Source organism: Lepidochelys kempii, chromosome 2 (assembly GCF_965140285.1).
Source record: "Lepidochelys kempii isolate rLepKem1 chromosome 2, rLepKem1.hap1, whole genome shotgun sequence".
NCBI classification, from domain to species: domain Eukaryota; kingdom Metazoa; phylum Chordata; order Testudines; family Cheloniidae; genus Lepidochelys; species Lepidochelys kempii.
The window spans coordinates 314,948-341,913 of NC_136381.1; the positions used below are offsets into that span (position 1 = coordinate 314,948).

The following is a 26,966-nucleotide window of genomic DNA, read 5'->3' on the forward strand; positions in this document are numbered from 1 at the left end:
CCCTATGGCGAGTGTAATTTGAACGTCACAATTAGAAACGCCCCCACTTGTACCCAATCAAAAAAAAAATAAGATGCCCCCTTAGGGGCATATAAATTGTTTAAAAAAGCAGCCAAAGCAGCCTTAAATATCCCAGGAATCCCCTTAAGAAACAGTCCTTACTGGGCCCTACAGGGTCACTATTTTGAATGTGGCCGAAAGGCTTACAAGGTGCTGCCAGCCAACTGGACAGGTAGCTGTTATATAGCTCATGGAGTTCCTCATCTTTCCATAACTGCCACACTGCCCAAAGGAAAGATTAGAAATGCCCAAGATAACTCTGTTGAGTCACGAGAAAAGACCCTGCGGCGACTGACTACAGCATTGGAGGGCAATATGAAGAGTCCCCTCACAACCAAGAAGCTTGTAGGGTGATCTGTACTGGGAATAGCGCCACTGTTTACCGGGCCAGCCATGGCATGCATAGGCCGCTATACTATAAGGCTACAGATGGTACTTGAGAAGGTGGCCTTAGAGTTAGAGGACTCGGTTAGTGATTTAGGGTCAGCAGTAAAAACATTAAATAAAGAGGTACAGCAGCTCAGGACGTTTTCCCTCCAAAACAGACTGGCTTTGGACTATCTCTTGGCATCCCAAGGAGGGGTTTGTGCCCTCGTCAGGCCCCGATGTTGTGTATATGTAAATGATAGCAGTTATGAGATCTATGAAAAGGTGGTACAGGCTGAGGCCCATGCCCGAGCCGGAGCACAGGTTGCCTATACTGCCCCAGAGAACGATTGGTTGCAAACCTTGTTTTCAGGCTGGGGTTTGTCGTCTTGGCTTGGTGGTTTATTTAGCCTGCTACTGAAACTTCTCTTTCCTGTATTGCTTGTATTACTGGTATTATGCTGTGCAGTATCATGTGTTAGGGCCCTTTTGCAAAAGTTAATAAGTCATTCTTTTCAGGGCTATCACAAAGTGCTTATGCAAAGTCATATTGTAAAGAAATAAGTAGCCCAAGTGAGAAAACTCAGAGCCAAGGTTGTTGAGTGTTCTCAAAGGGGGGAGTTGTTGGGGACACTGGGGCATGGCCACTAGGTAACTCGAGGGGATGGAAGACCACGAGTGTCGATGAAGCCCCCTCGCACTAGGCCCAGGTGTCCTTGGCCCCCCCTTCTGCCTGGAGGCACTCGCAGCAGCTCTGCGTGCTAGGCCCAAGTGTCCTTGGCCACCCCGCCTGGAGGCACACACAGCAGTTATGCTGAGAATCTGCAACAGTATGTTGCAGAGTCAGACTGCCTGAAACTAAGCAAGGCCAAACAGGGGAGATATGGAAGAACAATGCTGAATAAAGCAGCTTTATGTATAGTTTAACAAATGATACAAAGAATCATGGAACTAGCTGGGAACTGGATTGGCTGGCTATATGGATACTTGGAGCAGCTTGCTATTGAATAAGTATGCTGGGAAAAAGGATGTATAAAAGCCTGTGTAACTTCCTGCTCTGTTGTACAGGATTTGAGATTCAAATCTCCCTGTACCTTTTTGAAGCTTCAAATAAACTTTTCTGCTTCTCCACCCCGTTGTGATTATTGGGTGCAGCACACCGGGTAACGAACCAACTCAAGCTGTTGTTCAGCCTCTCGGCACTGGGTGCCGACAACACTGCTCTCCCGGGCACTCGGAACACAGCAGCAGGCAGGCAGAGGGGGCTGCTGCTGCGGGGATGGGGGGGCGGTGGGTGAGAATGAGGTGCAGTTCAGAGCCAGGGGCTGATGTGTGTGAGGGGCATCCCCCCGTCTCAGGACTGGTCGCTCAGGCTGCTGTCTGAATTTAAAGAGACAGCATGCCGACACACTCTCCCCCAACACACACACACACTCTCGCTTTTTCTCTCTCTCACATATACTCTCGCTCCACACACACAATCTCTCATACACTTCCCCAACACATGCTCTGTTTCTGTCTCTCCCCCCACCGCACTCCCTGTCACATACACTCTCTCCCTTCCTGCCATGTACACTTCAGTTGAAACGTGGCTGGCAATCTAGTAGGATGCCCATTGAAGGATGGGATTGAGAAACCTGCATCATGTGACACTGTAACTGCCCCATGAGGCATTGCAAACCCTTCCCAAAGCACCTTGCAGCCAGTTGCACCGTGGGATAGATACCCACAGTACACTGCTCTCTGTGTCGATGCAAGAACGGCTAGTGTCGATGCGCTCTGTCAACTCAAGGAAAGTAGTGTGAACATACAACAGTGGTTTAATTAAAGTATTTTAATTAAAGCAGCTTAACTTTTGTCGACAAAACTCTTAGTATAGACAAGGCCTAAAATAAACTAGACTAAATCTGTCATAACTGGAGCAGGCCTCTGCCTAAGCTAGGCTGTACTAAATCTGAAATCTGGGACAAGCTTTGTAATTCTATAACTCTTCCCCTACTAGCAATTACTAAGCGATGGCCCACTTGTTGTTTATAGCTCACCATGCTGCCACTGGAGGCCTGTTTGAAACATGCTCTTTTATCCATGGTAAATTTTTCAGGTCTTGCAACATGATTACTATCAATATATAAAAGGGAAATAATACCTAAACGTAGTATTGTCACTCAAGCTGTTTTGGTAAATAGTATGGACAGTGGTGCAAGTAGGGCAGTACAGTACGGTACGCCGTACCGGTAAGATATTTATAACCAGTACGCCATACCAGAAAGACACAGGAGGAGCAAAACATGGGGCCACTGGGCGACCCCACAGTACAGCAGCCCTGCAGGAGGACAGGGCTGGGGGCAGTACAGCCATGCCGGAGGAGCTGCCGGCGTGCGGCCACTGGGTGGCTCCACGTTCTGCTCCATTTGCTGCTGTGGTTCCCAGGAGAGCCCTGAACCGCAGCAGCGAAAGGAGCAGAACGTGGGTCCACCCAGCAGCCACACGCTGGCAGCTCCTCAGACGTGGCTGTTACGCCCCCAGCCCAGCCCTGTCCTCCGGCTGGTTCTGGAGAGCCCTGTAGTTCAGAAGTCTCCGGCGCAGCGGGAGGAGTACAGAAACACCCCCCACCTCCAGGTAACATGGGATGGATCATGGGAAAGGGAGGGGGAGACGGCGGGGCCCTGGGCTGGGGGTGGGGCGGGGAGGAGTCACGGGGGGGTGTCATGTGGGGAGGTCACATGTGTCCCTCTCCCTTTTAGCTGGTGCAGCATACCGATAAGAAATGAATTCTACTTGCACCACTGAGTATGGAGCACTTTTACCCATTAAAACAGTACTTCTTATTCATATTGAGTACTAGCAACATGTTAGTCATCCAAGATGCACACTAATTAATAATAAGGCACTTTAACATGGGGCTGAAAGTAAAAATTTAATCACAAACTGGTGGAAATCGGTACTTTTTAAAAAAAATGTCAGCCTGGGTCCTTGGTTAGTTCCTGTATTTCCTTCTACCTCCAGGATATTAAATAGCAAAACAGTTATCCCAGGTTGTCTAACAGAGTGAAAGGAAATAGGATTCCATTTGAACAATCTCTCTGGCCTGATTGGAATTTTATGGAGTTTCTAGAAGTTAGAGCTGAAAAAGATCTATTTCGGCATTTGAATGCACAAATCAGTGTTCTGAGTAAGAATGGTGGATGTCCTATCCATTTCCAGTCTTTGACCACTGCTGCACATCGACCAGTTGTTCACAGTGATTCCCAAATCTTCTTTCTGAGTGGCTGGTTACCTTTAAATTATGTATCAGAAGTTTAAATTATTCCTTCCACTGTGCATTACCTTGCATTTGTGAACACTGAATTCTGTCTGCAGTTCTACCGTTTCAAATCCACATTCTGTTGCAGTCTATCTTCATTCATTCTCTATGCACCACACAGAACTGAACAACAAAGAAAAGGCTGTGCTAACGTTGCAGTGTGCTTTCCGTCGCATCCTGGCATGTAGAGCAAGGGAGAAGCGCCTTAGGGAGCAGAGAGAATACACAGAGTTAATGGAGCGCCTCCAGAGAGAGGTAAGAAATAAGTTTAATTGGAAATACAGAGAGAGCATTTAGAAGATTGGTAACTGCACCAATATAGCAATAGGATATGCATGTGCAGGCCTAAATTGCGTTCTGAGGCACAGAGTCCAGCACTCTCAGCCATCAAGTGCACTTCTGACTGACTAATGCCTAAGAACATAAGAATGTCCAGACTGGGTCAGACCAAAGGTCCATCCAGCCCAGTGTCCTTTCTGCTGACAGCGGCCAATGCCAGGTGCCCCTGAGGGAGTGAACCTAACAGGTAATGATCAAGTGATTTCTCTTCTGCCATCCATCTCCACCTTCTGACAAACAGAGGCTAGGACACCATTCCTTACCCATCCTGGCTAATAGCCATTAATGGACTTAATCTCCATGAATTTATCTAGTTCTCTTTTAAACCCTGTTATAGTCCTAGCCTTCACAATCTCCTCAGGCAAGGAGTTCCACAGGTTGACTGTGCTCTGTGTGAAGAAGAACTTCCTTTTATTTGTTTTAAACCTGCTACCCATTAATTTCATTTGGTGGCCCCTAGTTCTTATATTATGGGAACAAATAAATAACTTTTCCTTATTCACTTTCTCCACACCACTCATGATTTTATGTACCTCTATCACATCTCCCCTTAGTCTCCTCTTTTCCAAGGTGAAAAGACCTAGCCTCATTCCAAACCCCTAATCATTTTAATTGCCCTTTTCTGAACCTTTTCTAATGCCAGGATATCTTTTTTGAGATGAGGAAACCACATCTGTACGCAGTATTCAAGATGTGGGTGTACCATGGATTTATATAAGGGCAATAAGATAGTCTCCGTCTCATTCTCTATCCCTTTTTTAATGATTCCTAACATCCCATTTGCTTTTTTGACTGCCGCTGCACACTATCCACGGTGACTCCAAGATCTTTCTCCTGATTAGTTGTAGTTAAATTAGCCCCCATCATATTATATGTATAGTTGGGGTTATTTTTTCCAATGTGCATTACTTTACATTTATTCACATTAAATTTCACTTGACATTTTGTTGCCCAATCACTTAGTTTTGTGAGATCTTTTTGAAGCTCTTCACAGTCTGCTTTGGTCTTAACTATCTTGAGCAGTTTAGTATCATCTGCAAACTTTGCCACTTCACTGTTTACCCCTTTCTCCAGATCATTTATGAATAAGTTGAATAGGATTGGTCCTAGGACTAACCCTTGGGGAACACCACTAGTTACCCCTCTCCATTCTGAAAATTTACCATTTATTCCTACCCTTAGTTCCCTGTCTTTTAACCAGTTCTCAGTCCATGAAAGGATCTTCCCTCTTATCCATGACAACTTAATTTACGTAAGAGCCTTTGGTGAGAGACCTTGTCAAAGGCTTTCTGGAAATCTAAGTACACTATGTCCACTGGATCCCCCTTGTCCACGTTTGTTGACCACTTCAAAGAACCAGTGCCACCCAGAGGATTCAGGGGGCCTGGGGCAAAGCAATTTCAGGGGCCCCTTCCATTAAAAAATGATACTTTTGCCGCGCCAAGCAGCGACGAAAACAAAAAAAGAAAAACCCATGTCATGCTGCCGAAGGAAGAAAAGGACAGGAGGACCCCGCCGCTGAATTGCCACAGAAGACTAAAGCAGAGTGAATGAGCTGCTGCTGAAGTGCCGCCAACCCCCAGGAAGAGAGGGACTACCCCTTCCTGCTTCTCCACGTGGGCACCAATGATACTGCCAAGAATGACCTTGAGCGGATCACTGCGGACTATGTGGCTCTAGGAAGAAGAATAAAGGAGTTGGAGGCGCAAGTGGTGTTCTCGTCCATCCTCCCCGTGGAAGGAAAAGGCCTAGGTAGGGAGCGTCGAATCGTGGAAGTCAACGAATGGCTACGCAGGTGGTGTCGGAGAGAAGGCTTTGGTTTCTTTGACCATGGGATGGTGTTCCATGAAGGAGGAGTGCTGGGCAGAGACGGGCTCCATCTTATAAAGAGAGGGAAGAGCATCTTTGCCAGCAGGCTGGCTAACCTAGTGAGGAGGGCTTTAAACTAGGTTCACCAGGGGAAGGAGACCAAAGCCCTGAGGTAAGTGGGAAAGCGGGATACCGGGAGGAAGCACAGGCAGGAATGTCTGTGAGGGGAGGGCTCCTGCCTCATACTGGCAATGAGGGGCGATCAACAGGTTATCTCAAGTGCTTATATACAAATGCACAAAGCCTTGGAAACAAGCAGGGAGAACTGGAGGTCCTGGTGATGTCAAGGAACTATGACGTGATCGGAATAACAGAGACTTGGTGGGATAACTCACATGACTGGAGTACTGTCATGGATGGTTATAAACTGTTCAGGAAGGACAGGCAGGGCAGAAAAGGTGGGGGAGTAGCACTGTATGTAAGGGAGCAGTATGACTGCTCAGAGCTCCGGTACGAAACTGCAGAAAAACCTGAGTGTCTCTGGATTAAGTTTAGAAGTGTGTGCAACAAGAGTGATGTAGTGGTGGGAGTCTGCTATAGACCACCGGACCAGGGGGATGAGGTGGATGAGGCTTTCTTCCGGCAGCTCACGGAAGCTACTAGATCGCATGCCCTGATTCTCATGGGTGACTTTAATTTTCCTGATATCTGCTGGGAGAGCAATACAGCGGTGCATAGACAATCCAGGAAGTTTTTGGAAAGCGTAGGGGACAATTTCCTGGCGCAAGTGCTAGAGGAGCCAACTAGGGGGGGCGCTTTTCTTGACCTGCTGCTCACAAACCGGGTAGAATTAGTGGGGGAAGCAAAAGTGGATGGGAATCTGGGAGGCAGTGACCATGAGTTGGTTGAGTTCAGGATCCTGACGCAGGGAAGAAAGGTAAGCAGCAGGATACGGACCCTGGACTTCAGGAAAGCAGACTTCGACTCCTTCAGGGAACGGATGGCCAGGATCCCCTGGGGGACTATCTTGAAGGGGAAAGGAGTCCAGGAGAGCTGGCTGTATTTCAAGGAATCCCTGTTGAGGTTACAGGGACAAACCATCCCGATGAGTCGAAAGAATAGTAAATATGGCAGGCGACCAGCTTGGCTTAATGGTGAAATCCTAGCAGATCTTAAACATAAAAAAGAAGCTTACAAGAAGTGGAAGGTTGGACATATGACCAGGGAAGAGTATAAAAATATTGCTCGGGCATGTAGGAATGTTATCAGGAGGGCCAAATCGCACCTGGAGCTGCAGCTAGCCAGAGATGTCAAGAGTAACAAGAAGGGTTTCTTCAGGTATGTTGGCAACAAGAAGAAAGCCAAGGAATGTGTGGGCCCCTTACTGAATGAGGGAGGCAACCTAGTGACAGAAGATGTGGAAAAAGCTAATGTACTCAATGCTTTTTTTGCCTCTGTTTTCACTAACAAGGTCAGCTCCCAGACTGCTGCGCTGGGCATCACAAAATGCGGAAGAGATGGCCAGCCCTCTGTGGAGATAGAGGCGGTTAGGGACTATTTAGAAAAGCTGGACGTGCACAAGTCCATGGGGCCGGACGAGTTGCATCCGAGAGTGCTGAAGGAATTGGCGGCTGTGATTGCAGAGCCACTGGCCATTATCTTTGAAAACTCGTGGCGAACCGGGGAAGTCCCGGATGACTGGAAAAAGGCTAATGTAGTGCCAATCTTTAAAAAAGGGAAGAAGGAAGATCCTGGGAACTACAGGCCAGTCAGCCTCACCTCAGTCCCTGGAAAAATCATGGAGCAGGTCCTCAAAGAATCAATCCTGAAGCACTTGCATGAGAGGAAAGTGATCAGGAACAGCCAGCATGGATTCACCAAGGGAAGGTCATGCCTGACTAATCTAATCGCCTTTTATGATGAGATTACTGGTTCTGTGGATGAAGGGAAAGCAGTGGATGTATTGTTTCTTGACTTTAGCAAAGCTTTTGACACGGTCTCCCATAGTATTCTTGTCAGCAAGTTAAGGAAGTATGGGCTGGATGAATGCACTATAAGGTGGGTACAAAGCTGGCTAGATTGTCGGGCTCAACGGGTAGTGATCAATGGCTCCATGTTTAGTTGGCAGCCGGTATCAAGTGGAGTGCCCCAAGGGTTGGTCCTGGGGCCGGTTTTATTCATTATCTTCATAAATGATCTGGAGGATGGTGTGGATTGCACTCTCAGCAAATTTGCGGATGATACTAAACTGGGAGGAGTGGTAGATACGCTGGAGGGGAGGGATAGGATACAGAAGGACCTAGACCAATTGGAAGATTGGGCCAAAAGGAATCTGATGAGGTTCAATAAGGATAAGTGCAGGGTCCTGCACTTAGGACGGAAGAACCCAATGCACAGCTACAGACTAGGGACCGAATGGCTAGGCAGCAGTTCTGCGGAAAAGGACCTAGGGGTGACAGTGGACGAGAAGCTGGATATGAGTCAGCAGTGTGCCCTTGTTGCCAAGAAGGCCAATGGCATTTTGGGATGTATAAGTAGGGGCATAGCGAGCAGATCGAGGGACGTGATCGTTCCCCTCTATTCGACATTGGTGAGGCCTCATCTGGAGTACTGTGTCCAGTTTTGGGCCCCACACTTCAAGAAGGATGTGGATAAATTGGAGAGAGTCCAGCGAAGGGCAACAAAAATGATTAGGGGACTGGAACACATGAGTTATGAGGAGAGGCTGAGGGAGCTGGGATTGTTTAGCCTGCAGAAGAGAAGACTGAGGGGGGATTTGATAGCTGCTTTCAACTACCTGAAAGGGGGTTCCAAAGAGGATGGCTCTAGACTGTTCTCAATGGTAGCAGATGACAGAACGAGGAGTAATGGTCTCAAGTTGCAGTGGGGGAGGTTTAGATTGGATATTAGGAAAAACTTTTTCACTAAGAGGGTGGTGAAACACTGGAATGCGTTACCTAGGGAGGTGGTAGAATCTCCTTCCTTAGAGGTTTTTAAGGTCAGGCTTGACAAAGCCCTGGCTGGGATGATTTAACTGGGAATTGGTCCTGCTTTGAGCAGGGGGTTGGACTAGATGACCTTCTGGGGTCCCTTCCAACCCTGATATTCTATGATTCTATGACTGAAAGACCCACAGCTGAATTGCCGCCGAAATTGCCCCCGCTCTGTCTGCAGGGCCTCGGGCAAACTGTCCCACTTGTCGGATGCATGTAATAGATTAGTAAGACATGATCTCCCTTTACAGAAACAGTGTTGACTTTTGCCCAACAATTTATGGTCTTCTATGTGTCTATTTTATTCTTTACTATTGTTTCAACTAATTTGCCCGATACTGACGTTAGACTTACCGGTCTGTAATTGCCAGGATCACCTCTAGAGCCCTTCTTAAATATTGGCATTACATTAGCTATCTTCCAGTCATTGGGTACAGTAGCTGATTTAAAGGACAGGTTACAAACCATAGTTAATAGTTCCGCAATTTCAATTTTGACTTCTTTCAGAACTCTTGGGTGAATGCCATCTGGTCCTGGTGACTTGTTACTGTTAAGTTTCTCAATTAATTCCAAACCTCCTCTAATGGCACTTCAATCTGTGAGAATTCCTCAGATCTGTCACTGACAAAGGATGACTCAGGTTTGGGAATCTCCCTAACATCCTCAGCCATGAAGACTGAAGCAAAGAATTCATTTAGTTTCTCACTTTATTGTCTTTAAGTGCTCTTTTTGTATCTCGATCGTCCAGGGGCCCCACTGGTTGTTTAGCAGGCTTCCTGCTTCTGATGTACTTAAAAACATTTTGTTACAGTTTTTGGCTAGCCGTTCTTCAAACTCCTTTTTGGCTTTTCTTATTACATTTTTACACTTCATTTGGCAGTGTTTATGCTCCTTTCTATTTACCTCACTAGGATTTGACTTCCACTTTTTAAAAGATGCCTTTTTATCTGTCACTGCTTCTTTTACACGGTTGTTTAGCCATGGTGGCTCTTTTTTAGTTCATTTACTGTGTTTTTTAATTTGGGGTATACATTTAAGTTGAGCCTCTATTATGGTGTCTTTGAAAAGTGTCCATGCAGCTTGCAGGGATTTCTCTCTAGTCACTGTACCTTTTAATTTCTGTTTAACTAACCTCCTCATTTTTGCATAGTTCCCCTTTCTGAAATTAAATACCACAGTGTCGGGCTGTTGAAGTGTTCTTCCCACCACAGGAATGTTAAATGTTGTTATATTATGGTCACTATTTCCAAGCAGTCCTGTTACAGTTACCTCTTGGACCAGATCCTGCGCCCCACTCAGGACTAGATCGAGAGTTGCCTCTCCCCTTGTGGGTTCCCGTACCAGCTGCTCCAAGAAGCAGTCATTTAAAGTATCAAGAAAATTTGTCTCTGCATTTCGTCCTGAGGTGACGTGTACCCAGTCGGTATGGGGATAATTGAAATCCCCCACTATTATTGAGTTTTTTATTTTGATAGCCTCTCTAATCTCCCTTAGCATTTCATCGTCACTATCACTGTCCTGGTCAGGTGGTCGATAATAGATCCCTACTGTTGTATTCTTATTAGAGCATGGAATTACTATCCATAGAGATTCTATAGAACATGTGGATTCATTTAAGATTTTTACTTCATTTGATTCTACATTTTCTTTCACATATAGTGCCACTCCCCCCCCCCGCCCCCTCCCTCCCACAGGACCTGTTCTGTCCTTCCAATATATTTTGTCCCATTGATTGTCCTCACTCCACCAGATTTCTGTGATGTCTATTATATCAATATCCTCCTTTACCACGAGGCACTCTAGTTCACCCCTCTTATTATTTAGACTTCTAACATTTGTGTACAAGCACTTTAAAAACTTGTCACTGCTTATTTGTCCTTTTCTGATGTGTCAGATTCTTTTTTATGTGAATGTTTCTCATCTGATCTGGCCAATACTTCATCCTCTTCTATCCCCTCCTCCTGACTAAAACCTAAAGAATCACTATCAATAGACTCTTCTCTAAGAGAAGTCTCTGTCTGATCTATGTGCTCCTCTGCAGCAATCAGCTTTCCCCCATCTCTTAGTTTAAAAACTGCTCTGCAACCTTTTTAATGTGAAGTGCCAGCAGTCTGGATCCACTTTGGTTTAGGTGGAGCCCATCCTTTCTGTATAGGTTCCCCCTATCCCCAAAGTTTCCCCAGTTTCTAATAAATCTAAACCCTCCTCTCTACACCATCATCTCATCCACACATTGAGACTCTGAAGCTCTGCCTGCCTACCTGGCCCTGTATGTGGAACTGGAAGCATTTCTGAGAATGCCACCATAGAGGTCCTGGATTTCAGTCTCTTCCCTAGCAGCCTAAATTTGGCCTCCAGGAGATCATAGAAGTCATAAAAATCATAGAATATCAGGGTTGGAAGGGACCTCAGGAGGTCATCTAGTCCAACCCCTGCTCAAAGCAGGACCAATTCCCAATTAAATCATCCCAGCCAGGGCCTTAAAAACTTCTAAGGAAGGAGATTCTACCACCTCCCTAGGTAACACATTCCAGTGTTTCACCACCCTCCTAGTGAAAAAGTTTTTCCTAATATCCAACCTAAACCTCCCCCACTGCAACTTGAGACCATTACTCCTTCTCCTGTCCTCTTCTGCCACTGAGAATAGTCTAGAACCATCCTCTCTGGAACCACCTCTCAGGTGAAAGCAGCTATCAAATCCCCCCTCATTCTTCTCTTCTGCAGACTAAACAATCCCAGTTCTCTCAGCCTCTCCTCATAAGTCATGTGTTCCAGACCCCTAATCATTTTTGTTACCCTTCGCTGGACTCTCTCCAATTTATCCACATCCTTCTTGTAGTGCAGGGCCCAAAACTGGACACAGTACTCCAGATGAGGCCTCACCAATGGCGAATAGAGGGGGACGATCACATCCCTCGATCTGCTCGCTATGCCCCTACTTATACATCCCAAAATGCCATTGGCCTTCTTGGCAACAAGGGCACACTGCTGACTCATATCCAGCTTCTCGTCCACTGTCACCCCTAGGTCCTTTTCCGCAGAACTGCTGCCGAGCCATTCGGTCCCTAGTCTGTAGCTGTGCATTGGGTTCTTCCGTCCTAAGTGCAGGATCCTGCACTTATCCTTATTGAACCTCATCAGATTTCTTTTGGCCCAATCCTCCAATTTGTCTAGGTCCCTCTGTATCCTATCCCTGCCCTCCAGCGTATCTACCACTCCTCCCAGTTTACTATCATCCGCAAATTTGCTGAGAGTGCAATCCACACCATCCTCCAGATCATTTATGAAGATATTGAACAAAACCGGCCCCAGGACCGACCCCTGGGGCACTCCACTTGACATCGGCTGCCAACTAGACATGGAGCCATTGATCACTACCCGTTGAGCCCGACAATCTAGCCAGCTTTGTACCCACCTTATAGTGCATTCATCCAGCCCATACTTCTTTAACTTGCTGACAAGAATTCTGTGGGAGACCATGTCAAAAGCTTTGCTAAAGTCAAGAAACAATACATCCACTGCTTTCCCTTCATCCACAGAACCAGTAATCTCATCATAGAAGGTGATTAGATTAGTCAGGCATGACCTTCCCTTGGTGAATCCATGCTGACTGTTCCTGATCACTTTCCTCTCATGTAAGTGCTTCAGGATTGATTCTTTGAGGACCTGCTCCATGATTTTTCCGGGGACTGAAGTGAGGCTGACTGGCCTGTAGTTCCCAGGATCCTCCTCCTTCCCTTTTTTAAAGATTGGCACTACATTAGCCTTTTTCCAGTCATCCGGGACTTCCCCCGTTCGTCACGAGTTTTCAAAGATAATGGCTAATGGCTCTGCAATCACAGCCGCCAATTCCTTTAGCAGTCTCGGATGCAACTCGTCCGGCCCCATGGACTTGTGCACGTCCAGCTTTTCTAAATAGTCCCTAACCACCTCTTTCTCCACAGAGGGCTGGCCATCTATTCCCCATGTTGTGATGCCCAGCACAGCAGTCTGGGAGCTGACCTTGTTCGTGAAGACAGGGGCAAAAAAAGCATTGAGTACATTAACTTTTTCCACATCCTCTGTCACTAGGTTGCCTCCCTCATTCATTAAGGGGCCCACACTTTCCTTGGCTTTCTTCTTGTTGCCAACATACCTGAAGAAACCCTTCTTGTTACTCTTGACATCTCTGGCTGGCTGCAGCTCCAGGTGCGATTTGGCCCTCCTGATTTCATTCCTACATGCCCGAGCAATATTTTTATACTCTTCCCTGGTCATAAGTCCAACCTTCCACTTCTTGTAAGCTTCTTTTTTATGTTTAAAATCCGCTAGGATTTCACCGTTAAGCCAAGCTGGTCGCCTGCCATATTTACTATTCTTTCGACACATCGGGATGGTTTGTCCCTGTAACCTCAACAGGGATTCCTTGAAATACAGCCAGCTCTCCTGGACTCCTTTTCCCTTCATGTTAGTCCCCCAGGGGATCCTACCCATTCGTTCCCTGAGATCTCTCCTACCCTTCCCTATGTCATTGGTACCTTCGTGGACCATGACCACCGGCTCCTCCCCAGCACTACACATAAGTCTATATAGATGCCTGCCCTATAGTGACTCATTGCTGTTATCCTGGCATTCATTTTTATTTAAAAAATAATTTTTTAAATCAGTTTTGAGATAAGCTATGTACCATAACCTTCCACTATGTAGAGATGCTCCTAGGATTATGAGAGAGAAGATTCTAGAGAACGGATTCTAAATACCTTTTCTCTGCTGTCTTAAATATATATATATTTTCTTTTTTTCTAACCTTGTTTCTCCATTTTAAAGGTTCCCTGTACTATCTGGGATCATCCTCTTCCCCCTAACTCCTATCTCTACCTGAAGTTTCCTGCCCTTTCCACAAGAATTTGTAGCCTATCACTTTCTACTGTAAAAACTGAATTTTAAATATTGGAAGGCTCTGTTAAATATGATTGGAGGGACCATCAATGGTGAAACTGGAAAATAATAAATGGTGACAACCTCCCATGCTCTGCCTACTACATTCTATGCTCTGTCCACATGTGATGCCAAAATGAACTGCTACTCAGAGTATATTGTGCAGATCTTCAATAATATGATTGTGCCTTTTCTTTCCTGCATGCTTTAATCAGCATTGAACTAATTAATCTTAATACTTAAATTGTCATCATTAGGCTTCATTTTTAATGCCACGTGGCGATGAACGGACTAGCTCACATCTCTCAGAACTATTGTTCTTCTTCAAGTGCTTGTTTATGTCGATTCTAAGTAGGTGTGCGCATGCCACATGCACAGTTGCCAGAAGGTTTTTCCCCTACTGTTATCTGTAGGGGTCGGCTCTGGAGCCCCCCGAGTGACCCCCTGAGTCACGCCCTCGTGGTGCTGTTTAGGGCCCTGCCAACCCCCTGCCTCTTCAGTTCCTTCTTAGTGCCCATGACGGTTGTTGAAACTGTGGTTCTCTCTTGCTTTGGCAAGTGATTTCCCTAGTGGACTCTTTTCTTTCTTCTTGTAAATAGTTAATAGTGTTAGTGTTTTAGTATAGTAAGTTAGGTCCCCACTTATCAGGGTCAATCCTACCCCTTTTTCCCTGAGATTGGGGCATGCCTCAGTCTCAAGGTTTAAACCGTGTGGGGCTTCCCAAAAGCCTATGCCTAGGGGCAATCCCCACATGTCATGTTTGAAGTGTATGGGAGAATCCCATCAAAAAGATCATTGCAAGATTTTCAGGGGATTTCGTCCCAGAATGAACAAGGAGAGGGACTAGAGACTGAAACTCCTCTTGATGGAGCCAGCTCTCCACCCACATTCAGAGCCAAGTCGGTCTGAACCGGTACCCATCACGTCTGCATCGGTGTGGAGTGCACTGGCTTCAATGAGGGAGCCCCCAGCACCAAGGAAAGACTCTGGGACTTAGGGTCCTCTGCACCGTCAAGACTCTCTGGCACCGAAGAGGTCCTCACATGGGGAGGTGCAGCACTGCTCCCAATATCCAGAGCTGCGAAAGAAGCAGAGAAAGATGGATAGGGGACGCTCACCCACACTGAAAACAGCTGAGCGTGAGGGCTCAAGCGCAGTGTGACCAGCACCGGGCCACTCCAGCTCCAGGCCGTCTAGTGCGGTACCGTGGACTCTGGCCCTGCTGAGGGGTCTGTCAAGTCCGGTGCCTCTGGACTCCCCTCAGAGGAAGTAACACAGAGAGACACGAGAGCTTCACTCCACGTCGGAGACTTTTGAGGCAGCTAGGGACCTTATACCCTTTATGGCACTGCTGTCTCTCACCAGGTGTGAGAGGGCACTGGATGCCAGACTACTTGCACCACAAAGGCACTCGGTGCCATCTAGAGGCAAGCCAGCCATGTCGTGGCACCAGTTGCCTTCTCTTCAGCACTGCTCTCCAACACCGTCCAGCATCGACTCGCCTGATCACCACGGAGCGAGTCTTCACCATTGGAGGCAGAGTCTTATGCCTCAAAGATAAGTCAGCACCACTCACAGCATCGACACCTAAGGCCCGATGCAGGGCAGTCTCTCCCCCCTATGCCCTGGCCGGTGCAGTGGCAAGTGCCTGCACAATGGCCCTTTTGGACCCCATAGGCATTTCATCCAGCCCAGAGTTCGTATTCAAGGGGGTCGCTATCAGTTGCCTCCTCTTCCTTCCTTCCTTCCTCCTCTGCTGCCTCCTTTGACCCACAAGCATTCCCGCAGTACCAAGACTGGCATCAGACCCAGCACCGAGGTCGACATTGAGCCTGAGGAACCAGCACTGCGTGATCTTTGAAAGCCACAGGGCAAGAACAGTGTCCCGTAGTGGCCTGAGCATCTTACTCTTCGTCTCTCAATGAAGCGGTGGTTGGGACCTCCGCAGCATCTGCCCATGATAGCAGGGCTCACCAGGTGCTCCTGAAGAGGGTGGCCCAAAACCTGGGGCTCCAGGTAGAGGAGGTGTCAGAGTCCTCAGACCTCATGGTGGGCATCTTGACCCTGGCTGGCCCTTCATGGCTTGCCCTGCCATTAATAAAGACAATCCAGGACATGACCAAAACATTGTGGCAGACTCCAGCATCTTTGCCCTCCACAGCAAAAAGAATGGAGAAGAAGTACTTCATGCCTTCAAAAGGGTACGAATACCTCTACACCCACCCTCCACCGGGATCGCTGGAAATAGTGGCCACAAATGAATGTGAGAGGCAGAGGCAACAGGGGCCCACGGGGTTCAGGCTCTGGGGCAGAGTTTGGTTGAGGGAGGGGGGTCAGGGCTGGATGTGGGAGGGGGTGCAGGCTCTGGGAGGGAGTTTGGGTGTGGAAGGGGGCTCAGGGCTAGGGTAGGAGTGCAGGAGGGGGCAAGGAGTGCAGGCTCCAGCCAGGCGGCGCTTACCTTGTGCGGCTCCCAGAAGCGGACAGCATGTCTGGCTTCTAGGCTCAGGGGCGGCCAGGTGGCTCTGCGCACCGTCCCCTGCTTGCAGGCACCGCCCCCACAGCTCCCATTGGCCACAGTTCCTGGCCAATGGGCTTTGCAGAGTCAGCGCTCAGGGTGGGGGCAAACGTGCAGAGACCCGCTGGCCACCCTTGCGCCTAGGAGCTGAACATGTCAGCTGCTTCCGGGAGCTGCGTGGAGCCAGAGCAGGTAGGGAGTCTGCCTTAGCCCCACTGTGCTGGTGACCAGACTTTGGCCTATTAAAATCTCCTGGATTGCCTTTAATAGTCACTGGGAGATTGAGGCCGATTCCGGGAGACTCCCGGCCAATCTGAGAGGGTTAGCAACCCTACTTCAGCCCACTTTTCTTTCCATGTGGGTGCTTGGATCCTCTGTCTTCTCGTGCACATGGCTGAGAGTCCCTTTGAGTTTGGAGTTGTAATGACTGGTTTTATTGCAGGCCTTCATTGCAATGGTGAAGAAGGAGCAGGAAGAAGCTGAACGGGAGAGACAGAAAGAGGAAGAAAAAAGGAAGAAGCAGCAAGAAATACAACAAAGGAAGAAACGGATGCTGGAGGCGGCATTTGATGGGGATGTGGAAGAGATGAAGGCTGTGCTAAAGGAAGTTAGTACTTGGCAGGGGAGAGGTTCCATAGGAACTGGAATACACATAAGAGAGGGAGGGACCTCATGCCCTTTTCTGGGAGCTCTGCTCATTTCCAAATTTATTGATTTGGATCATAGTCCATTGTTGAAGGCTGTAGAAATGGTTCATTCTGAAATATGCTTTATGCAAGAGGCCCCAAGCCTCCTGGTTCCTCCCCTCAGAGACTTGTTCATTAGGTAACAAAGGACAAAACATAAATGAAGTAGGGAGCTAGTAAGGTGTTTGCCATCCATCTGGGTTGCATCATGCTGTGTTTGTCTCTTCCTGCCTCTAATCTCTTTTTGCCTGCTTTGATTGCCTGCTTTGATCGTGAGCTCTTCGATGCCGGGAGTATGCTTTGTGTGTGTCTGGAAAACACCTGAAACTTCACAATGTAAATAAACTGTATGCAAAAAATCTTTCTTCACTAATCTTTCAGATAATACATAATTCCCAGGGGTACCCAGAGCAGAAGGCATTCTTTTCCCATTCTCCATGTTTATCTTCTCCATTTGTCTGTCTCTCTCCAGGTGTCAGATTTGGATACTAAGAATGGTGTGGGTACCGATGAAAAAGGGAAGGCCACGCGTCTCTGTAATCACATCAACATGGTGGAGTGCACTGACTCCAATGGGAACACGCCCCTTTCAGAGGCAGCAGGAGGTGGCCACCCCAATGCTATCAAGCTGCTGATAGAAAATGGAGCCAATCCCAACTGCAAGGTACGAAATTGTGGTGGTGGAAGGAAATAGGCCACAACTGAAATGGGAACTGCCTGAGATTCAATAGAACAAGACTCACTGCAACCTGTATAAACAGTGTTATGAAAGATAGCTTGGCCAGACCGTGGGGTCAGCTAATGTGTTATATGTCTAATCACACTTCAGTACTCAACTCATACTGCCGTACTTGCTGTAGTGGGGATAAGAGGGCAAGGTTCAATCCTTGGTAGGTAATTAACCCCTAAGACAGTCCATGGGGGTCCAGAATTGATATCCATGTGGGAGAGATCTCCAAGGTGGTAAATAGTTAGGAGGGGCTGTGTTAAGTCCTCCACCAGCAGAATCCCCAGCACAGTAATCAAGTGGTTTCTTCATGTGTTTGTCCACATGGATTGTAGTCTTTGTGCACATGTGTACCATGCATATGAGACTGGATTCTTTTGGCCAGCAGAGTCCATTGGGGCCATGCTTGTGCTCTGGATGCCCTTGCCTCCCCCCAACCCAAGGCCATCAAGTGTGGAGGTGCCCTTCTGTCCCTCAGTTCCTTCCTACCACTAATGGTAGTGAGACAGAATCCCTGCAGTGTCCTGCCAGCATTAGTGTTAAAGTTCTTTGGACTTGGCCACGCAGTGAGTTAATGCGTGGCAAGCTAGTGCACTGTAGATTCACACCCTGGCTTCCCATATGTTAACTTGCCGGGTAGACAAGTTCTTAGTATTATTAATTAGTTGTTTGTTAGTCTGCAAGCATCTCCGTCATCTCAGGCTTAACAGTCAAAGAGCAGCCAATAGCCTGACAAAAGTCCCTCTTCCACCTCGGTGCTGACAGTTAAACAGGTACCAGTGATACCCACGAAACATGTGGCCGGCCCTTCTTCCAGCGCCAACCGCAATGTACTAATCGCTCCAGTGACTTTTCATGGGTACCCAGTGCATAGGTACAGTCCCTGTCCGTACCTAGAGCATATATGGTACCAAGCGATTTAGCTATAGGCCAGGTACTGGAGTCAACATTGCTAGATAGGTTGAAGGTGAGGCTGGCTAGACCACTAGTCACCAAGACCTCTGTACTGCAGATGATAAGTGTCAGCAGTACAAACTCGATCAATACCAGAGTGGAGGGCACATTGTACACTTGAAAGTTTAGCCCCACCTTCAGAGCAGGAGTACTCCTTTTCATTCTCACAGTCAACGCACAGTAGGGGCTCATCTCCCACTTGCTCGCCCTCCCTCCCTTCTATGGGGATTACAGTGGGAACCTGGGAGGGACTCTAGGAACTGGTCTCATGATAGGAAATGGCACGAATCTAATAGGCCCCCTGGTATGTCTTCCAGTGCAGTATCCATATGCCTATTGACCTTGGCCTTACTGGACACCATCGGGCATGTGATCCCATACCTGCAAGCCAGTGTCTACTGCCTCCCACCCCTCACCCCAGGACTAGATCCCTTTCTCCCCAGAGACAGAATAGACCTTCTCAGACTGGTCAATTACCGTAGCCTCAGATGCTAGAGACATGAGGAGGAGAGCAATGAAGATCATGCAGATGAAGGAGAACAATTAATCCCATCTGAAATTTCCTCATCCTCTGCATCTTCTTCAGACAACTATTTTAATGGGCCCTAAGATCTTATGAAATGCATGGCAGAGGCTCTTGACTTTCAACTGGAGATGTTAAAAGAGAAATCATAGAAACTGCTGGACATAGCAGCATGGTATGGTAAATAGCAGAGTCCCCCAAGCATGTCTACTGGGACCAGTGCTATTCAACATATTCATAAATGATCTGGGAAAGGGGATGTGACAGGTTGGATCACAGAAACCCCCTTGGGAACTGCCAACTGATGTGCTGAGACTACTTCTGCCCCTGCTTTCCCTGCGAGCTCGAGACTCCAGCACCCTGTCATGCTGAGCCAGACACGCCAGTCTGCTCCAACACAGACCCAGGGTCTGAACCACGGGCCCCAAAGCTGCAGACTTAACTGAAAGCAACTTAAGAAGTGTTCCTGTCTTTAACACTCAGATGCTCAACTCCCAGTGGGGTCCAAACCCCAAATAAATCCATTTTACCGTGTGTAAAGCTTATACAGGATAAACTCATAAATTGTTCGCCCTCTATAACACTGATAGAGAGATATGCACAGCTGTTTGCCCTCCCTCCTCCCCCCCCCCCCCCGGTATTAATACATTTTCTGGGTTAATTAGTAAGTAAAAAATGATTTTATTAAATACAGAAAGTAGGATTTAAGTGGTTCCAAGTAGTAACAGACAGAACAAAGTGAATTACCAAGCAAAATAAAATAAAACACGCAAGTCTAAGCCTAATATGGTAATAAAACTGAATAGAGATAAAATCTTACCCTCAGAGATGTTTCAATAAGTTTCTTTCTCAGACTGGATGCCTTCCTAGTCTGGGCACAATCCTTTCCCCTGGTTCAGCCCTTGTTCCAGCTCAGGTGGTAGCTAGGGGATTTCTCATGATGGCCGCCCCCTTTGTTCTGTTCCACCCACTTACATATCTTTTGCATAAGGCAGGAATTCTTTGTCCCTCTGGGTTCCCACCCCTCCTTCTCGATGGAAAAGCACCAGGTTAAAGATGGATTCCAGTTCAGGTGACATGATCACATGTCACTGTAAGACTTCATTACCCACTTGCCAGCGCACACATATACAGGAAGACTTACAAGTAAAACAGAGCCATCTGCAGTCAATTGTCCTGGTTAATGGGAGCCATCAAGATTCCAAACCACCATTAATGGCCCACACTTTGCATAATTACAATAGGCCCTCAGAGTTATATTTTAAATTTCTAGTTTCAGATACAAGAATGATACATTCATACAAATAGGATGAACACATTCAGTAGATTATAAGCTTTGTAATGATACCTTACAAGAGACCTTTTGCATGAAGCATACCCCAGTTACATTATATTCACACTCATTAGCATATTTTTATAAAATCATATAGAGTGCAACATCACAGGGGGTAAACAGTGAGGGGGGCAAAGTTTACAGATGGTACAAAATGACTCAAGATAGTTAAGTCCAAAGCTTATTTAATTGTTCCCATAATATAAGAACTAGGGGTCACCAAATGAAATTAATGGGTAGTAGGTTTAAAACAAATAAAAGGAAGTTCTTCTTCACTCAGCGTACAGTCAACCTATGGAACTCCTTGCCTGAGGAGGTTTTGCAGGCTAGGACTATAACAGGGTTTAAAAGAGAACTGGATAAATTCATGGAGGTTAAGTCCATTAATGGCTATTGGCCAGGATGGGTAAGGAATGGTGTCCTTAGCCTCTGTTTGTCAGAGGGTGGAGATGGATGGCAGGAGAGAGATCACTTGATCATTACCTGTTAGGTTCACTCCCTCTGGGGCACCAGGGATTGGCCACTGTCAGTAGACAAGATACTGGGCTGGATGGACCTTTGGTCTGACCCAGTCTGGCCGTTCTTATGGTCTTATGTTTTTGGTTGTGCCTCCCCAGAGCACAGGTTGGATGGCCTCCTGAGTGAGTCAGGGAGTGGAGGTGGCGCTCCCTCCCTGGACCCCCCTGTGCGGAGCTGGCTTGAGCCCTGCCAGCCTTTGCCTCCCCCACAAATAGAAGTAAAACTATGCCTATGCCCAAAGGTCCGCCCAGGCCTGGAGCCCCGTGCTCCTTTCCCCCCCCGCCCCCCACCAGGCCCTGGCGTTTTTATAGCAAGTTGAGGGGGGGCCTCAGGGAGAAAAAGGTTGAGACCCCCTGAGCTGGGGTACAGGCACTGCTGGCTTTGATAATCCAATCTTGCATGCCAAGAGTGAAACTCATGTGGACAACATGTCTCAAAGAACCACAGTTATTCTAAGGTAAGTAACTTCTGTGATAGGGTCCCCGGTGTGCAGACTGGGACCATGGGACTGCTGTGTCTCCTTAACTCTCTCCAGCCTGGGCTGTCTCTCACAATGCTTTGCTAGTGACAAGCAGCAAACCCCTCCAGGCGCTGTTATCACTCAGCACAACTGCATGTGGAGCCCCACACCCAGCTAGATTGCCTGAATGCTCCCAGAGCCACTCACGAATCACACAGGGAAAGGCACCAGAGCGAAATCCCCCCAGCTCTGTACCTCAGGAATATACCATCTTGCCCTGGACTGGGGGTGCAGGCTCTGGGATGGGGCCAGGGATGGGGAGTTTGGGGTGCAGGAAGGGGTTCTAGGTTTGGGGAGGCTCAGGGCTGGGGCAGGGGATTGGGGCGCAGGGCTGGGGCTCGAACTTACCTCCTGTGGCTCTCTGTCAGTGGTGCAGCCGGGGTGCAGAGGCAGGCTTTCCGCCTGTCCTGGCACCACGGACCGCGCTGTGCCTGAAACAGTCAGCTGCAGGTCCAGCTCCTAGGTGGAGCCACCGCCATCTCCCCAGCTCCAATTGCCCGGTTCCTGGCCAATGCTCGGGGCGGGGGTGCGTGCCGTGTTCCGTGGCCCCCCGCCTAGAAACCGGACCTGCTGTTGGCCGCTTCCGGGGCGCAGTGGGGTGTTGGAGCAGGTAGGCACTAGCCAGCCTTAGCTGGGCAGCACCACCAATGGGACTTTTAATGTCCCAGTCAGCGGTGCTGACCAGAGTGACCCAGTGCCTAACATGTCGCGACCCAAACTTTGAAAAACGCTGATCTAGATTAAGCGGTTTTTCTCACCCCACTGGATATTGCAGTCCTTAATATACAGGTTTGTCTCTTAAACCTAGGCCAGTCTCCTCTGTTGGAGTCTTCAGTCTTTTGAGTCTCCTGGTTGCTTGCAGCATAGGTGGGGGCAGGAGAAAGGCCAAGCATGAGGCCCCTGTGTTCTGTTGTATACCCTTAGTCCATGTGCTTGGAGAACACAAGCCCAGGCATGTCTGGTGGGCATTGCTGAGTCCCCAGGCATGGTTTGAGCAATTTTCCTGGTTTGACCTTATACAGGTGAGTCATTGAATTGTAGCTTTCTTGCTGGACAATGGCTGTTGATGGTTGCTTGTCTCTGAGGAGCTAATATCTGGCTGATTCCCCAACTTACAGCATGTTTTAGTGACAACCATACAACACAATCTCATAACTTCATATGCACTAAAGATATACGTATTTAGATAGAACAGTGGATTTCAGCAGTTCATAACCTTTCCCCTGATGCCTCGCATGGCCTGCTGTATATGCAATATCACTATTATATATAAATGAGGCATATGGGGTTACAGGACACTACCCCAAGGTATAGAATGTCACACTTTCCCCCTTGGTTTACTGCAAGAGGGTTAGTCAGTGACTAACTCAAAGACACTTTGTGTTATAATTCTCTTGTCATCCAGCCATCAAGGCCATGAAGTGACGTGCCTCAGTTTCCCCTTCACACAGCAAACCAGATTTTTTATCCCAAAACTTAACATCATACCAAATTTTTTATCACAGATGGCTGTTTACAAGTATCTTTGTGATACCATGCCCTCTGTTCAGATATTCTGGTTTGAGGTTGGTTTGTTCATTACCCATGGTGTCATTTGACTCCTCTCTGTGCTCACAGCCTGTGGAAAAACACCTCCCTCTCTGTCAGTTGGGTCATTTGCATTCTGACAAACGACCACCTTACAACTTCCTACTCTCAACTCCTCTGTTATCGCAGGCACTGGAGCTGCATCTTGATTTAAAGAAGCAGAGTTACTTTCCAAAAACTTATCAGAAATAGCATGCTGAAAAACTGGGACCTGGATTGGGGTACCCTCTGCCATCCCCTTATGGTTACTTACCCTTTCTTTCCCCATTTATTTTCTGTTTTTAAAAAAAATTATACCTTTATTTCTAGCTGTTAGAACAGTTACTGTTCATCTGTAGGGATGAACCACCATAGTTGCAGTATGCCAGGCTGACCGGGCTTCAAGTGTTGCCTTTACTTCCGGAAGATGATCACAATATCATAGAATCATAGAATATCAGAGTTGGAAGGGACCTCAGGAGGTCCTCTAGTCCAACTCCCTGCTCAAAGCAGGACCAATCCCCAACCATTAGACCTCATTTTCTATGCCAGTTTTGGTTTTCTGATTTCCGGTTCCACACTTTTCTTATATGTCAAGCATGATCTTAATTGACCCTTTTTGTGTGGACTAATTCAGTCTTGTCTTACTTTTGCATCTTTTCCCATCAGCATTTGTTATAGGTCATTGTGACATCTTATGAACTTACACTCACTTTTTACAGTTGAGCTCACAATTAGGGTAAATTTGTAGGCCCAGTTTTCAGAACAGAAGGTATGCCATTCTAGACCTCAGATGACTCAACAAGTTCATCTGTTACTTCGAGTTCAGGATGGTCACTTTCATAATCCCTACACTAGCATCTCAAGGTTGCTTCAGGGCACTCATTCTTTAGGAGGCATAGTCACGTATGTACATCCATCCAGCCCACAGGAAGTACCTTTGTTTCCTAAAAGGAAACTCACACTATCAGTACAATGTGCTATTGTGTGGATTTTCTATGGCACTGAGAGCATTTACCAAGTGCCTTGTGGTCATGGCAGCTCATCTAGGAGCCAAAGGCTCACATTTATCCATGCTTTGATGACTGGCTGATCTGAAGTATTTCCCCTTCCCCGCCCCCAGACATGTTTTCCAGACCTTGAATCTTTCTCGTGGCTCTTTTCTGAACTCAGTCTCTAATTTTTAAACACCCTTGTTAAAAGGACACCAAAACTGATGCACATTCCAGTAATGGTATCGTCACTGCTGAATTAACAGATAATCCATAGTTTTATAGATTTAAAGGCCAGAAAAGACCATTAGATCATCTAGTCTGACCTTCTACATAAAACAGGCCAGATTATTTAACAAAGTTATCCCTGTAGTGAGCAAAAAATCACAGTGCTGGCATCATAGGGTGAAATTCTATGCGCCAGTGTCAGGCAGGTTAGCTTCATGATCATAACTGTCAATTCTGGCCAAAAATTCTATGTCTGTTTTTGTTTTTCTCTCTTGTATTTTTAATCTTTACTTTTTAAAACTTTTGTTATATGGAACTTATTTCCCACCCCTTGCCTAATTTCTCATTTAAATTTAATATCTAACATTTTAGTGTTCTCTTTCCTAGTTTAATTAACTTTTACCTATTAGTAGGGCTCTGTATCTGTCATGGAGGTCAGATGACAGTAGCCCCTGGCAGCTGGTGCCACTGGCCCTGGGGCACCCCCCCAATGGCTCCCTAGAGTGCCCAGCCAACAGTGGCCCCCGACCCCTCCCCCAGCAGCAGGTATTTAGATTATAAGTCATGGGCAGATCACCGGCTATGAATTTTTGTTTATTGTCAACATGGACAAGTTGAGAGTCCTGCACTTAGAGTGGAAGAATCCCATGCACCGCTTCTCTTTCTTCTTTCATATGGCTGGTGTAGAGCAACAACTACAATTTCACCTGAAGTTGATCGACCCAAATGGCTACATCAGGGGTAGCAGAATTTATTGCAGTGATGCCTCCTTCATATTTATACATTGGGCAGTGATATGTTCTATAGTCTGTCGCGGGGAACCACACTCGCACACTGCAGAGTCCTTGATTTTCCATTTGTGCATTAGATATCTGCATCTACCATGGTTGATTCGCATTTGGTTCAGAGTTGACCAACATGACCATGGAAGGTCAAACACAGGAACCTTCTGCCTGGGATCTGGCACAAGGTGCTTATTTTTTAAGTCTTGTTTAGCCCAGTCTGCTTTCCAAGCCTCCTTCTGATTGTAGCCTGATTGCATGAGGCTAAACAAATGTTACCTGAAAGGCTTGCAGGACTTAAGATGTTGTGGGGGGGCTGTCAAGGTTCCTTCCCCACTCTGAACTCTAGGGTACAGATGTGGGGACCTGCATGAAAACCCCCCAAGCTTACTTTTACCAGCTTAGGTTAAAACTTCCCCAAGGTACAAACTATTTTACCCTTTGCCCTTGGACTTCCACTGCCACCACCAAACGTTTATCTGGGTTTATTGGGAAAGCGTTGTTTGGAAACATCTTTCCCCCCAAAATCCTCCCAACCCTTGCACCCCACTTCCTGGGGAAGGTTTGGTAAAAATCCTCACCAATTTGCATAGGTGACCACAGACCCAAACCCTTGGATCTTAGAACAATGAAAAAAGCATTCAGTTCTTGAAAAGAAACATTTTAATAGAAGAAACAGTAAAAAGAATCACCTCTGTAAAATCAGGATGGTAAATACCTTACAGGGTAATTAGATTCAAAACATAGAGAATCCCTCTAGGGAAAACCTTAAGTTACAAAAAGACACACAGACAGGAATATTCATTCTATTCAGTACAACTTAATTTCTCAGCCATTTAAAGAAATCATAATCTAACGCATATCTCGCTAGATTACTTACTAAGTTCTAAGACTCCATTCCTGTTCTATCCCCAGCAAAAGCATCACACAAACAGGCACAGACCCTTTGTTTTTCTCCCTCCTCCCAGCTTTTGAAAGTATCTTGTCTCCTCATTGGTCATTTTGGTCAGGTGCCAGCGAGGTTATCCTAGCTTCTTAACCCTTTACAGGTGAAAGGGTTTTTCCTCTGGCCAGGAGGGGTTTTAAAGGTGTTTATCCTTCCCTTTATATTTATGACAGGGGCATTGTCAAGGTCTTGGTGAATAGGAAGGCATTTGGTTTCCTGGATTCGCTGAGCTTCGCCAAACGTTGCAGCAGTTTGGCGTATCGGCAGGGGAGCGATGTTAGACAGGACAGGTAGCCATGGTGTTGGAGTCAACTTCAGGGTTCCTGTGATGCACCACATCACTGTATTGTGGGTGGCCACAAGTCGTGTGTGGCTGCATCTGCTGCTTACCGGTGCACAATATTCAAATACTGAATATACAAGTTGTCAGGGTTCCCTCCCCACTCTGAACTCTAGGGTACAGATGAAAACCCCTCAAAGTTCATTTTTACCAGCTTAGGTTAAAAACTTTCCCAAGGCACAAATTTCTCCTTCTCTTTGAACAGTATGCTGCCACCACCAAGTGATTTAGACAGAGAACAGGGAAAGGACCACTTGAAGTCCTGTTCCCCCAAAATATTCCCCCAAGCCCTACACCCCCTTTCCTGGGGAGGCTTGAAAATAAACAAGATGAGCACAAACCAGCCTTGGATTTTTAAGACCCAAAAAACCCAATCAGATTCTTAAAAAACAGAACATTATTAGAAGAACAAAAAAAGATAAGAGAACAACTCTGTAAGATCAGAATGGAAGATAATCTTACAGGCAGTCAGATTCAAAACATAGAGAATCCCTCTAGGCAAAACTTTAAGTTACAAAAAGACTGAAAAACAGGAATACACCTTGCC

At 46.9% G+C, this 26,966-nt stretch overlaps 1 protein-coding gene across 5 annotated transcripts in view; it reads left to right on the top strand.

Moving 5' to 3' along the window:
• IQANK1 (IQ motif and ankyrin repeat containing 1) overlaps positions 1 to 26,966 on the top strand; it is a 116,005-nt gene that overhangs the window by 37,851 nt on the left and 51,188 nt on the right. For 3 of the 5 annotated variants that reach the window (XM_078851354.1, XM_078851356.1, XM_078851355.1), the window contains exons 3-4: positions 16,746 to 16,910; positions 17,462 to 17,653. In XM_078851354.1, the coding sequence (XP_078707480.1) occupies positions 16,758 to 16,910; positions 17,462 to 17,653 (345 nt within the window). In that variant the 5' untranslated portion in view covers positions 16,746 to 16,757. Of the gene's footprint in view, positions 1 to 3,422; positions 3,986 to 16,745; positions 16,911 to 17,461; positions 17,654 to 26,966 lie in introns of those variants that run through there. The other 2 variants (XM_078851353.1, XM_078851357.1) reach the window with 2 other exon arrangements.